This window comes from Mchenga conophoros, linkage group LG7, assembly GCF_057382185.1.
Source record: "Mchenga conophoros isolate Kocher_MC1m ecotype Shallow Benthic linkage group LG7, M_conophoros_male_GT1.1, whole genome shotgun sequence".
Classification (NCBI taxonomy): domain Eukaryota; kingdom Metazoa; phylum Chordata; class Actinopteri; order Cichliformes; family Cichlidae; genus Mchenga; species Mchenga conophoros.
This window is the reverse complement of record NC_140532.1, coordinates 46,808,907-46,824,697: the sequence shown is the minus strand read 5'-3', so window position 1 is coordinate 46,824,697 and position 15,791 is coordinate 46,808,907. Positions and strand designations below refer to the sequence as shown.

General features: G+C 38.6%; 1 protein-coding gene across 2 annotated transcripts in view; it reads right to left on the bottom strand.

Annotated features, from left to right (window-relative positions):
- The window catches only part of pappaa (pregnancy-associated plasma protein A, pappalysin 1a), a 104,212-nt gene that overhangs the window by 37,980 nt on the left and 50,441 nt on the right, over positions 1-15,791 (bottom strand). For both annotated transcript variants that reach the window (XM_085279737.1, XM_085279738.1), the window contains exons 11-13: positions 2,378-2,485; positions 1,988-2,123; positions 1,457-1,670 (exon numbers count right to left, since the gene is read on the bottom strand). In XM_085279737.1, the coding sequence (XP_085135863.1) occupies positions 1,457-1,670; positions 1,988-2,123; positions 2,378-2,485 (458 nt within the window). The remainder of the gene's footprint in view (positions 1-1,456; positions 1,671-1,987; positions 2,124-2,377; positions 2,486-15,791) is intronic.

Below are 15,791 nucleotides of genomic sequence, written 5' to 3'. Positions count from 1 at the left end.
TTTGGTGTTTCAGCCAGCAGCTGTTGAAAATGATGTAAGCATCTTTATTGGCTTTTATTATAGTTATTGTTATTATGAAGCTTTCTTTTCAGCTGTTATGAATCTTTATGCATCTCATGGTATAATTTCCAATTTAGAAATGGTGCTCTGTACTTGGCCTCCAATTTGATGCCTGATTGATGGCCAGTTTAAAGTTAGAGTTGAAGAAACCGCAGCTTGCAGCCTCAGTGCCCTATTGAACAATGCAAGAAATTTACAGATGAAAAAACATTTTTGGATTTTGTAAAAAAAAAAAGAAAAAAGAAAAAAATAGCTGGAACTTAACACAACAGCAAATTGAACTGTAACGAAAAGTTAGTGTTGAACCCTGGCTGGCAGCTGGTTATAAATTTATAAGTTACGAGGTCCAATGAACTGCCAAGGATATTACACTTGTGAACTCTCATTAACTTGCATAGTTAATGCATTTCAGATTCAAATGTTCACATACAGGTTTTAGTTCTCCTTGTCTTTTATGTTTACATATATATACAGCATGTGCTGAATATATATGTAAACATATCTATACAAAATATATGAAGAGAAGAAAATACTTTGGAGTCTGGAAGGCTTGTTTGATGCAGTACTGAGTAAAGGATCAAGATTTTTTTTTAAAATAAATTTAAGTAGTTGTTCTCCAGGATTTCTGGGGGTCCTTTCAAAGTTTTTCTCTGGACATTAGCTGCCTTTTTCACTCATTTATGACAACAGATGATGAGTGAGTGGCTACAGCCATCTGTAAAGCACGGTGGAGGCTCAGTCATGGTTTGTGGCTGTACTTCAGCCAGTGGGGTTGTGTGTTTTAGAATTACAAATACATAAAGTATGGTCAGAGTTTGATTCTCCATGCAGTACCATTTGCAATACCACCTTAAACACAACATCTTCATTTTTCACCATGACAATGATCTCAAACACACTCCCAATCCAGTAAAAGCATACCTGGATAGAAAAACACAAAGTACAGTACAGAATCTTCTTGAACACAACAAAAGGCAGCCAACATCCAAAGTAAAGCTTTCAATGTCCTTCAAAAAGCCTGGAGCACTCTTCCTGAAGAATGTTTAAAGAAATTCCAAGAGAGCTGTTTGGGGGCAATAACAGTTTGTCTGTATGCATAAATATGTGACTTGACAGCAAATACATATCATAACAAGCTCTGTGACTCAGAAACAAGACTTATTCTTTTGTTTAATAAATTAAAAACTAGTATAAATGCACCCGCATTCCTCCAAAACACATACAAACACTTGACTATAGTGTAAATTATACATGCATGCATGTGTGTGTGCGCGCGCGTGCGTGTGTGTGATATAACATGTTCATGATGTGATTTCGCATGCTTTCGACTGACGTCTGTGTTAAATATGTTAGCATCTTTTACAGCGCTGTTACGTTTGTATATTTTTAGCCTCACCTCTGTCCTGTGGGGTTGTAGATCTCATTGCTTTGGCAGCCACTTATTGTGATGGGGTCAAAAGACTGGAAGGAACGCAGGGCTACGCCGGAGATGGCCACGAGGTGAGAGGAAAACATCACCAGGATAGCCTTGGTGTGGTAAAAGGCCACTGACAGGTCATGACTCACTGGGATGACCAAAGGGTTTGTGCGACAGCTTAGACGCCACTCACCTGTGGAGAGGATATTGGGGCCGAGAGCAGAAGACAAAACATTGTGCATTGACGTCGAGATAGGGAAGGTAGGGGACAGAAGCAGATGTTAACCAACCTCAAAGATCAAAAAGAAGAGGAGGCCTACAAAGGAGCTGGTGATGAAAAGCTGATACCGTGTTCTAACTGAGACATAGCCAATCAAGTTACAAAACAAAGGGATGAAAGCAACACATGCTTAAGGGGGCGGCGTTCTAAATGACGTATGCTTTCATCATTTCACTTAGACTGATACAGAGGTAAGTAGTAGTTTGAAAACACATTAAGATAATTCTCACCTAGGCTATGGATCCCCTCTTTGGTGTCCACCAGTTGAACAGTAATATTACATTGTGTCTGATCAATGAAGCCAGTCCCATCAGCAGCCAAGTGTATAATTACTGCTGCTGCCACCATGGGATGAGAAAAGTGGGCCTGAATAAAGGGAAAAGCACAAAGTTAAGTAAAATTAGTCACATGTTTGTGTTTGTGTGTACAACTAGATTTATCCTAATTTGTTTAGTATCTAATACACAGATACTTTCCCAATCCAGGCGTCTAATGCTGATTACTCTCTAAAGCTTTGTCAGTATCAGTACAGCAGTTTGACATTATTACAAAGAACACTCAACCCAAAAGCGCAATTTTCAGGTGTCATCTGAACTATATTTCATGGATATTGGTGTTACCTTGAGCCAGTATGTATAATATCCCCAGGCTGAATCAGCCACTCGACAGGGGAACCATGCGTACTGCGACACTCCATCAGATAGATCAAACACCTTGGATTGACATGTCTGGAGAAATACAAGTGACAAAGAAAGGAGAATGAACAATTTTGTACAAATCCTTTTGTTAAAATGTTCTTCTTTTTTTAAACAAATGAGACCAAATTTCTCACAGAAGAAAAACTGTCAAGAAAGTTTTTAAAAAGCACACACATATAAGGAGCTGGTCTCCAACCACTTGCAGTCAGTTGCCATGTTTAAAGAAACTTTGGTGTCTCAATATGGCAATGAAAGACAGAGTCAGTCTGCTATCAGTTTGCAGTTGAAAGACACTAAAAAAGCTTGCTTTTATTTAGGAATATAATCAGAATACAACCATCTGGCAACCAGTTAAGTCCAGTTCCCAAGGAGATGCATCGTGAACTAGTTGCACAGAATGAGTCAGGCTGTTTGCAGTGTGTTGGCAATCTGTCTGCATTTATAAATGAGAAGGCACTTATTTACAAACCTGTCTGAGACAGACTGCTGTCACTTTGAGTTTGACTGTGATTGTTTAGAGGCAGGTTGCCTCCCACCAAGCGACCTGTGCAATCACGTTGCAATGTGATCTCCCAGAGGTTAAAGCTGTTTCATTGTCAACCTCTGGGAAATCATTTTGTCGCTGAATGTGAAAAAAGTTCAGTATAATCACAACTGGTGATTTTTCCTGCTCGCAAGAAGGTAGCTGTTGTATTCTTACTCTACTGTGACTAAGCCATAAGTGGAGGGTTTGGTGGACTTTGGCATCTTTTCTCTGCTTTCTGGAGAAAATGTGATTCTGTTGGCTTATTTGAGTAATGACCTTCAGCTTGCAAAGGGGCAGAATGTAGTCAAGTGTAGAGCAGTTAAGAGCAGAAATAGCATTTCCAAAGGTGACGCCATCTACCTCAGACAGAAAAGTGTAGAGTATCTATTCCAAATTTGGAATTTGTTGGTGCCCCAAGTGGAGAAGTATCTCCAGGGCCTTATCCATGAGTATTTACAGATGACTGTACATATCCACTGTTTTCCTTCTCACCTCACCTCACTGTACATGTTAGTGATGATTTGAACAAAAATTCTGATTGATTATTCCATTAGACCCAGTCCAGTTAGGTCTTTGCTGGATTTTTTTCCTATTTCTTATGAACATCAGACACTGTTCAGATGCAGTAGATTGTATTTTCTAGGCCTGTTACCACGTTTGTCCTACACTTGTCCAGTTTCCTCAGATCTTGTAGGGACACACTGCACAACGTGCTGAGATTAGTTTTCATTTGATAGGGAATCACTTGTAAGTTCTCTTGCAACAAGCTGCTAGTGTTTAAAGACACAATCTGAAAACGAATTCTTTGATAAGCTATCTGTGTAGACACAACACTGATTCATCCCTTGAGCTGGATATCTTTTTTAAATGCTTGAATCATTCACTGGTCAATGCTTGTTCAACAAAGAAACATTCCCCTGAAATTGGTCAGTAGCCAATGTCTAAAGAAAAGGTTCGAAAGACTTTCAGAAAGCCTGGAGAACTATTGCTCAAGACCACTTTAAAACAATTACAAGAAAGTCTACCTCCTAATATATTTCCTTTACATTGATGGGTGACTCAGTATTTTTCTCAGTACTGTATATAGAGTGTGCAAGCATCTAGACCCTTACAGTGTCAATTCCTATCAGCTACTGTTATCAGGGATGATTCCTGAAAAGCTTGTTCACTGTGCTGTGACCCCTACTTTTCCACCACCGTCACTGTTTGTGTACTGTTTGGAATGACGTGCAACTGACGTGCATTGTGTGCAGGACTGTTTGTTTTTGTCAACAAACCCAGCATCCTGTTGTGACACATGCTCCACACCCCCCTCCACTTTTTCTGTCTTTGATTCTTTTTATACTTGTCTCTGTTTTATGTTCTCAGCATGCCCACTCTGTCATGCCGCGCACGTCCGCTAGAAGCCCTCAGAGAGTATTTGAAATTTTATGTAGCACTTTAATTTGTGACTTGTGTTGCAGAAATTACTCACTCAAAAAAAAGTGCAGAAAAAGACAGTTACTCTGTTTTATTTTTCAGTTTAAATTATGTATCTGTTACCTTTATAAAAGTAAAAAGAAAATTACGGGCAGAAATCAGTGCCATCAGAAACTGAATTTGAATAAGTTAAATTTGAATTGCTCGGTTGAATCTGAATTGGAACTTGAATAAATGCCTTTAAAAACTGAATATGACTTAGCCTAATTTGAAATTCAATTTATTGGTTTGAAAATGATCATCACTAAATTAAAATTGAATTTTATATTTTGAAAATGAATTTATTTGCTTTGAAACCGTATTTTATCCTTTAAAAGTTTAGCTCTCGAATAAGTTCAGATTCACTTCTCACCATTCAGTTTCAGTTCTACAATTCAATTTCAGTTCCAAAATTCAGTATTTTGGGACTTACATCCGGTTCCGGTTCAAGAGTAATCGAGCCCAGATGAATAGAACTACGTTTTACTAGCGGACCGAAAGTGTTACTGACAGTAATCTACGCGTCTTGAGCTGAATTAAGACTTCAGAAGTCATTCGTCATGTCGAATGACCAGCGGATAAACTCTCAGGTTGGTAATAAATGTATTACATGTAATTCAATCCGAGCATTTCAAATTTAACTTATTCAAATTCAGTTTCTGATGGCACAGATTTCTGCCCATTGGACTGTACCATCTGCTGCAGTACTTGTTGCTCTTCTTGTTGCAGAACATAGTTTTTTTGGACACTGGCTGTATGTTTGTGGTTGTTGTCATGTTGAAAAATAAATCTGGGACTAATCAGTTGCCTTCTTCATGGTATTATGTTATGGATAATAATAAAATGTATCTGGTTAACCAAAGTGATTTGTACAATAATGAGGCTCAGCTTAATATATACTATTTATCATGCCAGGATCGTCCAGGTACACAGAGGTAAAAGAAAAACTATAACCTTCCTCGTTTCTTTTCTTTTCTTTCTTTTCTTCTTTACCTTATCTGCTTTGAAGTGTGGCTGTATACAATGACTGCAAATACATTTGATTTCTGAAAGTCAGCAAACAGATCTGAATTATGAACAGCTAGTATTGTGTGGGGTTATACATTACATGACTGCAGAATCACATATATTATATGTCATATAATATATCATATAATATTACTGTTGTGCATTTGGTAACATAATAAAAAATCTCTAACCTCTGGGAGTTCAGAAAAGTGCATTAATTTACCTCATTAGCTTTGGCAGTATCGCGAGCCATGTCTAAGTGATATGGAGAAAAATAAATAGGAGAAACGGTAAAAGACTATTGAGTGGTAGATAAACAGATAATGAGAAGAGAGGACACATACCCAAGGGCAGTGAGTTTCACTTGCTGCCCTGAGCTAGTGAAATAAGACACTAGTAACATGAGACTTTTGCTACTGTAAGATCCTGCCACTGTGGAAAACTGTCCAGAGCAGCTATCTGTCCATATATCTGTCCCCTGGATCTGTTGACGTGACCTTTCCGATTAGAGCTGAAGCGGCAGAAATGAGAAATGCAGGTGACAAAACCTAAGATAAGTTGCCATGACGGTATGGGACTACTTGGAAGCAATCATGATGATCTTCAGGTTTTTTGAAAACAGTTACGAGAAAATTTGCTGAATGGTTTGCTGAAAGTTTGCTGAATGCAAAAAATAGGGTGTGAATTTATACCTCACATACCGCCAAACAATGGAGGGAAATAGTTGTTTGATTTTGTAAATGAATTTGTAAATGTGCTCACACAGAAAACAGTTCCTAACTTTTATAGTAGTTTTATTTTTATGGAAAGAGAAAGAATAGCAACCGAATATCAAGAAAAAACAAATGACATAAAACCCCAAAAAGTTGATTCTGTTCATCCATATGTAGAGTTTTCAGTGGGAGAAACGTTTCGTCACTCCTCCAAGTCACCCCAACCTTATAAACATTACATGAAACTGCCACCACTGTGAGGATTATATATGTCCGTTAATAACATAAAAATTATAAACTCATTTGCATGTCATTGAGTGAAACAATTATTTGATCCCCAAGCAAAACATAACTTAGTACCAGTTGGAGATCCTGTTCCTAGCTGCTCAGCAGGTTTGTCAGTAGGGATTTTGTGTTCTTGGTGACGGTGGTTCCAACTGCCTTCAGATCATTGACAAGCTGCTCCTGTGTAGTTTTGGGCTGATCCACCACCTTTTTCTTTATCATCCTCACGCCATGACACAAGACCTCCAGACCAAGGGTGGTTGCTGGTCATTTTGTATTTCTTCCATTTCCAAATAGCTGCACCAACAGCCATTACCGAGCTTCCTGATGGTCTTCCTGACATCCTTTGGCAGATCTTTGGTGTTGTCTGTCTTCATTGAAATTGATTTGGGTGTGCTTTATATATATATACATATATATAACGAGGTGAGATCAGTAGTATCTGTAATTTATTGTAACAGTGCCTGTGATTGATTGATTGATCAGTTGCAATCTATATGCCACATGGACACATAGTGGAAGAAAGAAATTTGGCTGGGTTGTGGAGGATCAAACACTTTTTTCACTCAATGACATGCAAATCAATATAAAACTTTTAAGTAATGTGTTTTTTTTCTGTATATATGGTTGATATCCTGTTTTCATTAAAATATAACTACCATAAAAATATGAGTTTTCATTTCTTTGGAACTGAGCAAACTTACAAATTCAGCAGGGGATCAGATAATTACTTTTTCCATTGTACAGTGGTCTGCTAATTTGCTGCGGGCCTGTTTCCATTACTAACTCTTCAGTGACAGCGGATGACAAAACCTTTTATATGTATAAGCCACGTACTTGTTTATGTAAACACACATATCACTCCCTAGACACTCCTGATTCTCCTGTATTTCCCCACCCTCAAGAAAACAACCCTACCTATCACAACAACAGAAGGCAATTCACCCCCCATGTGTGAGTCAGCTATATTAAATACCAGGTTATGTTGTCATTGTTTTTTAATTTTTTTCAAATTACAATTAGGTCCATAGGTTTGTAGACAAATACATATTTTACAACCAGCCATCATTAGGCTGAAAAAACGAAATGAACCTATGAGAGAGATCATAAAATTTCTTAGGACTGACCAAATCTACAACCTTGTACATATTTTTAAATAATGAATAAACGCACGGGTCAGCTTAGGAACATCAAATAGCCTTGATGACCACAGATGACAAATGAAGTGAACTATTGCAGAAGTCTTTCTTTGTTAAAGAAAAGCCACTTCACAATCTCAAACAAACTCAAGAAAACTATTGAGGAGGGACTCACTTTCATGAATGTCAATGTAGCGGGTTTAAAACCACTGGTTACCCTCAAGAAGAAGATTCAACTTTGCCAGATAATCTATATCTTGCAAAATATTAAAAAGAGCCTGCTCAGTTTTTAAATCTGGGGAATTTAAACCTACATCAACTTGTATCAGAATGATGAGAAGTGAAAAGCATGGGGAGAAAGAAAAACAGCTCATGATCTAAATCACACCACAGCAACTGATCCCCAACAAATAAACTGATATTATTTACAGGGACAGGAATAAATGTATTCTCAAGAGTAAGTACCCAAGGGAGGCAAAAGGAAGGGTGGTAGGACAGAGGGATGGGAATCTGCAGATTCAGAATATATAGTTATTTATACATGAAGCCAACTTCCACCAACTAAGCAAGGTGCTGCTTCACTAACATCTGCAATACACCTCTGCATGACTTACTCTAGTATTGAAAATGTTATTGACAAATTAAAGTTAGCTTCTCTTGTCATTCCCTTTTAAAAAAAATTCTTAATATTCTGTCTGCCAAAGAAGAAAGATATTAAAAGAAAACCTTTAGTTTTAATCCATCAGCTGAGTACAATAAGACCAAATTAAAAGGGATACTGCTTAATCAGTCTGCTCCTAATATTGTATGTAGTAAATCAGGATAGGATTTGAGTGTGGAAATGCAAATGGTATTAGTGTCACATACATAATTTACTAGCTGTTTATAAGATGCAGTCCTCTGGATCCTTAAACACAAAGATCTAGTTGACATTATTTTCCTTCAAAACCTCAATCATCAATTTCAAATTTAATGCATGTAAATGGAGATTGTTATTTGAGAAAGTCACATGCTTAAATGTCATTCTGAAACTATACAAACTGTTGCTTTTCTTGAATAAATAGCAACACTGGAGATGAGTTCAAGTCCTTAACATCAAAATACAAACGCACACATACACATGGTTACACACATGTCTTAATATTTACCAGCTGGCTAGTCAGACTGGCAGACAACAGAACTGCAGACACAAACTGGTGTTTGTAAATCACCACTTTGGATAAAAGGAGAGCTAAGTGACTTAAGCCAAGGGGAAACCAAAGCAGATAAATGTGATGAGAATGAGAGAGTTCAACTATCAGACTCATTACTCTAAAAATACTGTGTGCAATGAAAACAAAATCGACTAAAGTCATAAAGTGCTCTATAAACAGTAGGAAATGGAGAGAGGGTCTCTTAGCAAAGGTACAGTAATGATGATAACAATAACGGCTCTAATAGCATAATATAACAACAACAAGCCTTTCCGCTGGTGCCAGGGAGACGTTAGATCACCTCTGTGCACAAAACACTTAACCATATACACATACAAATATATATATATCTGCTCATACGCAAACAAACACATCACACGGTATATACAGTCTAAAGATGTTGAAACCTACAGATTTTTAAAAATATATAAATAATAAAAAACTATTAAAAATGCCTTGAATGCAGTTCAATAAATCTCATAGAAAATCCTACAGCTATGAGTTATATGTTCTTGCAAGATTTATATCACATTTTTAGAAGGCCCTGCAAAGCTCTTTTCCATATCTTTCAAAAATTGGAGAATGTCCCAAGAGCGTTCAGGACTTTCCTGAAACTCTAGTCTCCTTTCTTTCCATTCTGCATTAAACAAAGCATAACAGTGAACCTACAGGGGGTTCAAATGCAATCCAATTTAGTTCAGTTTTATTTACATAGCTCAACACTGTAACAATAGTCAGCTCAAGGACCTTCACATTGAAATGTTTAATGATCAGTGACTGCCAGTTTTCAAATGTATATGCTATCTTATTATAAATGCTATAAGTGCTAAATCCAGTTGTCAGATGTTAAATTTATTACTGTATTAGCTAACATTTCTAATTAATATCTTGGACAGATCATTTGTGGTCGAAGTGAACTAAACCTTTCATATATAGGTATTAAAGGTTTAGTTATTGATATTAGTACATACATCTTAAACTATCTTTTAACACTTTTTTCACATTTGTAGTACAGTAATTCACAAGTTGAGTGGTATGACCACCAACTCAAAAAATGGGGAATATATAAGCACTTATGAGTGTTTACATTAAAATGCATTCAAGGAAAGCAGCGACAAGACCCCTACAACAGAACAGCGTCAACAGATTTGACAGTGTGATGCTATGTCTGATACTGAAGTCAGACACAGCATAACAGCAGGTGGAAGTGGCTTGCAGGCCAGCACCTGACTTTAAAACTCTATAAAACAAGGTAGTGTCTTAGGCTATGTCCACAAGTAAAAGTTTTGGTTTTTTTTTAAATGGGTTTCTGCTTTCATTTTGAAAATTATCTGCATGGGACCACAATAAACACGATGCCATGACTATGGCAAAGAATATAACCCTAACCATATGGAAATATTGGTCAGTCAGAAGCCTACAATGAAGACACACAGCCCACATAGCACACAGGTCTGGCCCAGATCTGGTGTTAAGCCAGCACTGCTGGCTGACTTCTGGCATGTTAAGTGGTATGTCATTCAGATATGGGCAAGGCCTGGCGTAGATGGCACTGTTTGTATGATGGCATGCCACATCTGGCCCAATTGTGGTTTGGTTTAGCTGGCCAAGGCTCATAGAAAACAGGCCTGGCCCGGATCCGGTAATAAGCTGGCACTTCTGAATGACTGGTTTCATGGCAGGGTGTATGTCAACCAGATATGGGCCAGGCCTGGTGTAGATGGCACTGTTTATGTGATGGCATGCCACATCTGGCCCGATTGTGGTTTGGTTTATGTGGCCCAGGCTCATAGAAAACAGGTCTGGCCCGGATCCAGCATCAATCTGGCACCTCTGACTGACTGGTGTCATGGCGGGGTGTATGTCAACCAGATGTAGGCCAGGTCTGGCAATGATGGTACTATTTATGTTCCTATTTTCCTATTTCAGTTAGAAAGGCCAAATGTCATGATACTATACTGCTATGGTAGCCAACGTTTCAAATGCAGGTTTGACAGTTTTGTGAGTGTACACTTTATCTAAAACCTAGTGAGGGTTTACTTATATTTACCACCGGGTGGCCGTAACTCAGGAGGTAGAGCGGGTCATCTAATGATTGGAAGGTTACTGGTTCGATCCGTGGGTTCCTCCAGGCTGTATGTAAAGATTGTGAATGTGTATGAAAGTAGTTAGTAAGCACTCAGTTTAGAGAAAGTGTGTGAATGGCATGTTGTATAGAGCACTATGAGTAATCTGGGAGAGTAGAAAAGCGCTATGTAAGAATCAGTCCATTCACTGTCTGAACAAAGTTTTGTCATGTTTCATTTGTGCTATCATATTCCGGCACATGTTGTTATTACATGGCTTGATTAAGGTACACAGTAGGGTGACATCTGGGGCCAGAGCTGAAACTGTTTTGGGCCAGCACAGGGCCAGCAGTGTGTCTGCAACTGGCCTTGTGCTGGCCCATGTGTGGGCCACATCTGGCAAACCAGATCTGGTCCACCAAAGGGTCGTCATTCTTTGCGGTATGTGGGCCATGTGTAAGCACATTGTGTGGGCCAGATCTGGGCCATACCAATTTTGCTATGTCGGAGACTGATGTAAAAAAAAAAAAAAAAAAAACTTTAACACATTAACATTGCTAGACAGCATCTTTGTTTTCCACATGTAAACTCAGAAATGGACTTTCGGCAAATCTTCCCCCTGGAAGGGGTTTACATGTGGATGTATACAAAAAGCTACTTTTATCAGAATATTCATATTGATGTGGACAAGGCTTCAAATTGTTTTGCATTTTTCTATATTTGGAAAAATTTCAGACTCGGATGACATTTTTGGTAAAAGGACTGGTACTTATATAGCACCATTTTACTCAATTCAGCACTTAAAGCATTTTCTACTTCCTCACCCATGCAATCACATATATTCATATAGTGCTTTTATCTATGTATAAGTGCTGTCTAAGATTCACAGAGTCACTCACACTTCAGTGGATGGATCCGGGTTAAGTTGGGGTTCGGTATCTTACCCAAGAATACTTCAGCATGTGGAGTGGAGGAGTCAGGGGTGTATTGACCCTCCAAATTGGTAGATGAGCCACTGCAGCCACAGCCTCACCAAGAGAACTTTTGAAAAAATATATTTAATTACTCACACCGCCTTGTTCTACACTAGTTTGTCTTAGCTTCCTTCCAAAAAGCCCATCCATCCATGTGTATATCCAATTTCTTCACCAGTTATCCGGTTTAGAGTTACTAGGTTACTGGAGCTTCTTCCATCTGTCATGAGGCAAAAGATGTGGTACACAGTGGCCTGATTGCCATTCTGTCACAGGGCCAACACAAACAGACTACCATTCACACTCACATCCATACCTACGACCATTTCAGAATCACCAGTTAACCTAAAATGCATGTTATTGTACTATGAGTATAAACTAGAGTACCCAAAGACATACAGAAATACAGGCAGACACAACATTATGAAGACTCCACAAAGAAGACCCCAGCTGGTCAGCGGATTCAAACCCAGGATCCGTTTCCTGATGCTAACCCCTGCAGCTACTGCACCATCATATCATTGTTTTTTTAATTTTATTTTAAGTCTGCACATTGGAAGCAGAAGTCAGCATCTGTGAGGCATTTGTGACAACAGAGAGAAAGAGAAACAGAGAGAAACTAGTATGCCTTTCCAAGCACCATCCCAGGGTTTACTGGAATGCTGGTGAGAGCCTGGTGTGTGAGGTAATGTCCTGTCACCCATACCTACTGAAGCTCACCGTCCCATTGGTCCAAGGCTAATAATATGTAACTTCCATAGCCTACTGAGAGTGGGGCTGTAAAAGTTAGTAAGTGGTGCAATGATGCAGTGATTGGGTGGTAGGGAGCATAGACCACAAACTAATGTATATGGATTGTTGAGCATACAATGCCAGCAAGTTGAAAACAGATGGGCCTGAGGAGAATGTCCCTCAGTTATAGACCCCTCTGTATAATAAAACTGTGCTAAAACCCTGCATATTAACAGCTTGAAAATGTTATGCGGGGGTCATCAGTGCCATAAAAAAAATCACCATCTTCAATGAGGTTTCCACATGCTGGAACCACAATAATAACTGAAGCTGGAAAAGTAAAAGGGAGGGAAAAAATGCCACCCCAGAGGTTTCTTTTTAATGATACCGCACGCTTATGTCACTGGCACCCTGCCTGATGAGGACTGTGTGGTTTGTGGGGCATGTTGGTGAAAGACACCGTGCCAGATTGGCCTTCCTGAACTGGTGAAAGCAACAGCTCAGCTACTGTATGAACTTCTGTTTTTGTGGGTATTCTATGTGTGTGTGTGTGTGTGTGTGTGTGTGTGTGTGTTTTAGCTAGTGTAGCAGTAGGTGTAAGTTTGCCAGTGTATTTGTTTGCATGTATATGAAGAGGAAGGAATATGTAAACATGTATGTATGCGCTGCAGTAGCCTGTATACAGTATGCATGTATCCTCCACTTAAGTGCACAAACACATGCTGCATGCTTTTTTTGGGAGGACAGAACGGGGCCAGTTATTGTTTCCTGGTTTTACTAGACAGAATTAAGTTCTTTTACAGTGCCTCCTTCTCCCTCTTGCTTCCCTCTAAAGCATTTACGCAAAGATGAATGTGGTAGGGGTTATTTAATCCAAACCTCGTCCACATATGTTTGTTTTACATCTTTCTCAAGATGGGCGAACTTTGTATATAAGCAGCTTCTTGCAACATGAGATGTAAAATGTTATCCCTTCTGGTGCTTATGTATAATTAAGATTAGTGTTCTCAAGAGGTTCCTGGGAGTTGCATCAGAGATTACCTGGGCAGCAGCACTCTCTGAAGAAATCACCTGGTTTGCCTTTTTTTTAAGCTGAAAGTCGAAATGCACCTACACAAACACAAAGTTATTTGCACACATGTACACGAAGACAGGGAAGCTGTACACATGAATGGAGGCACACTTGGGTACACACACACACACACACACACACACGCACAGACAAAGGTCAGTTGCTAGGGCCAATTCTCAGCTCCATTTCCCCTAGAGCAAGTAGAGCTGGCTCACCATATTCCACAGTGTGGTAGCGGGGGAACATTATGTTCTGCTCCACAAAGAGAGCAGTAGTACATTTAAGGCCCCTATGGACCTGCCCTATAATTCTGATATGGAGTCGGCACTATGTGTGCGTGTGTATGTGGTGTGTGTGTGTGTGTGTTTGCCGAGGTGTTTCTGTCTTGTCTCTGAATCATTTACATAAGCTTGAAGTTATGTCATTGTACAGGTATACTATATTTGATGTCTACAAATGTTGCATTAGGTTCACAATATGACAACACACACACACACACACACACAACTATTCAACCTGGCTAAAAAGTTAATAGCAACAATAATGATAATAATGACATTTTTATGTTTTATTTTGCCATTAATGTTAACTTCATGCACTTTCTAGTGGTATTTTGATTGGATTGAACTATTCTTTTGAGGACATTTTAATGTGGGAATGGCCAGTAAGAGTGGTGTTGGACCATTTTCAGCTTTCAAAAGAATTGTTTTTATTCGTTTATGTATTTTCTTTTGAATGCAGTATGACTTTTGGCTGAGTTAATTTCCAGATTATTTTACCCCCATTTATAACCTTAAACGCCATCTGTCATTTGTCATTTGAGTTTCTGCCACCTTACATTATTTCATCTGTAATTTAGGCAATTATCTTCATATATAATTTCCTTCATTTTTAATGTAACCACTCTTTCATTCAAATCCAAAAAGCCTCTACAATAGTACATAACTAAACAGGGTAGTGCAAGAATTCAAAGACTTTATCACCGAAAACAAAACGTGTATCAGTCAGATAAATATCACATTTGCATTGTATAAGGAGGAGCACAGGCCACTAAACTGCTGTATTTTATTCAAACTGGTAGATTGTGTTAATGACTCTTTGCACCATTCATTTTCGTGTTGAAGAATTACTCCTAGTGGTTCCATGTTGGAGCGTCATTCATCTTTCTCTTTGGTTTTGCACTGGTGTATGAAGATGATTATGATACAGCAAAAGTATACAATATATCTGTATACACCTCCTAAACACAAAAACACACACACACCGTCTCTCTCTTAGACCAGTGCACAGCATTTGAGAATCGTGCAGATATGCGATATCTTTCTCTTTCTGCTCAAGTGCCGTCTTGTGCTGTTGCTGCTTCCTTGCATCCATAAAGATACCAATCACTGTTGCCCGCCTTGCTCTCTCTCCCACAGAATCAACACAGTCTTTAGACATCAAACAGACCTGATACACAAAGCCAATACAGCAGTTGTTTACTAGATCTGAAGGAAATGATGTGCTATCTACTTCCCCTACCCCCAACAGCAACAAATACCCATAAACACACAGAGTTCATTACACTTTAGGATTGTCCTGAATAAGAGGCATGCACTACAGTTTGGGATTTGGGTTTATCAAGTTAACTTAACTAAAAAAAAACAACTTAAGATTTAACCCTGGGTTTTCTGTATTACAGAGGCGGCTCGCTTCTTACCAGATTGGATAGCCATGGTAATTTATGCAGACCAACCCCGCTCCATAGTTGCTTATGTTTGAGCTTAGAGACGTATTCTCAGGAGCGTAGGGTCACCAGATCCATCAGATCTCAGTGCAAGAATACAAAGAGGGTCTGAAGATTGTTGTTCTTTGTCGTTCCTGATGAGCATCAGTAAGACATGTTGTTTTTAGACAGCAAATAATTACCTGAAATGGAGCACCTTATTTATAATTATTTTTTTATAGAGAGTTTATAATTTTCTGTCTTTCATATTTATACTTTGAGTAACTTTAACAAATCAGTCTCTCCATTTGAGATTAATTAAGGATACTGATAAACAATCCTAGAACATTAATTTTATTATACAGCATAACTAGAATTCATTAGTAAAAATACAGGTATAACAGTGTATTTTATATTTATACTGTTATACTTGTGAACATAATTTGATTGCAGGCTCAGACTATT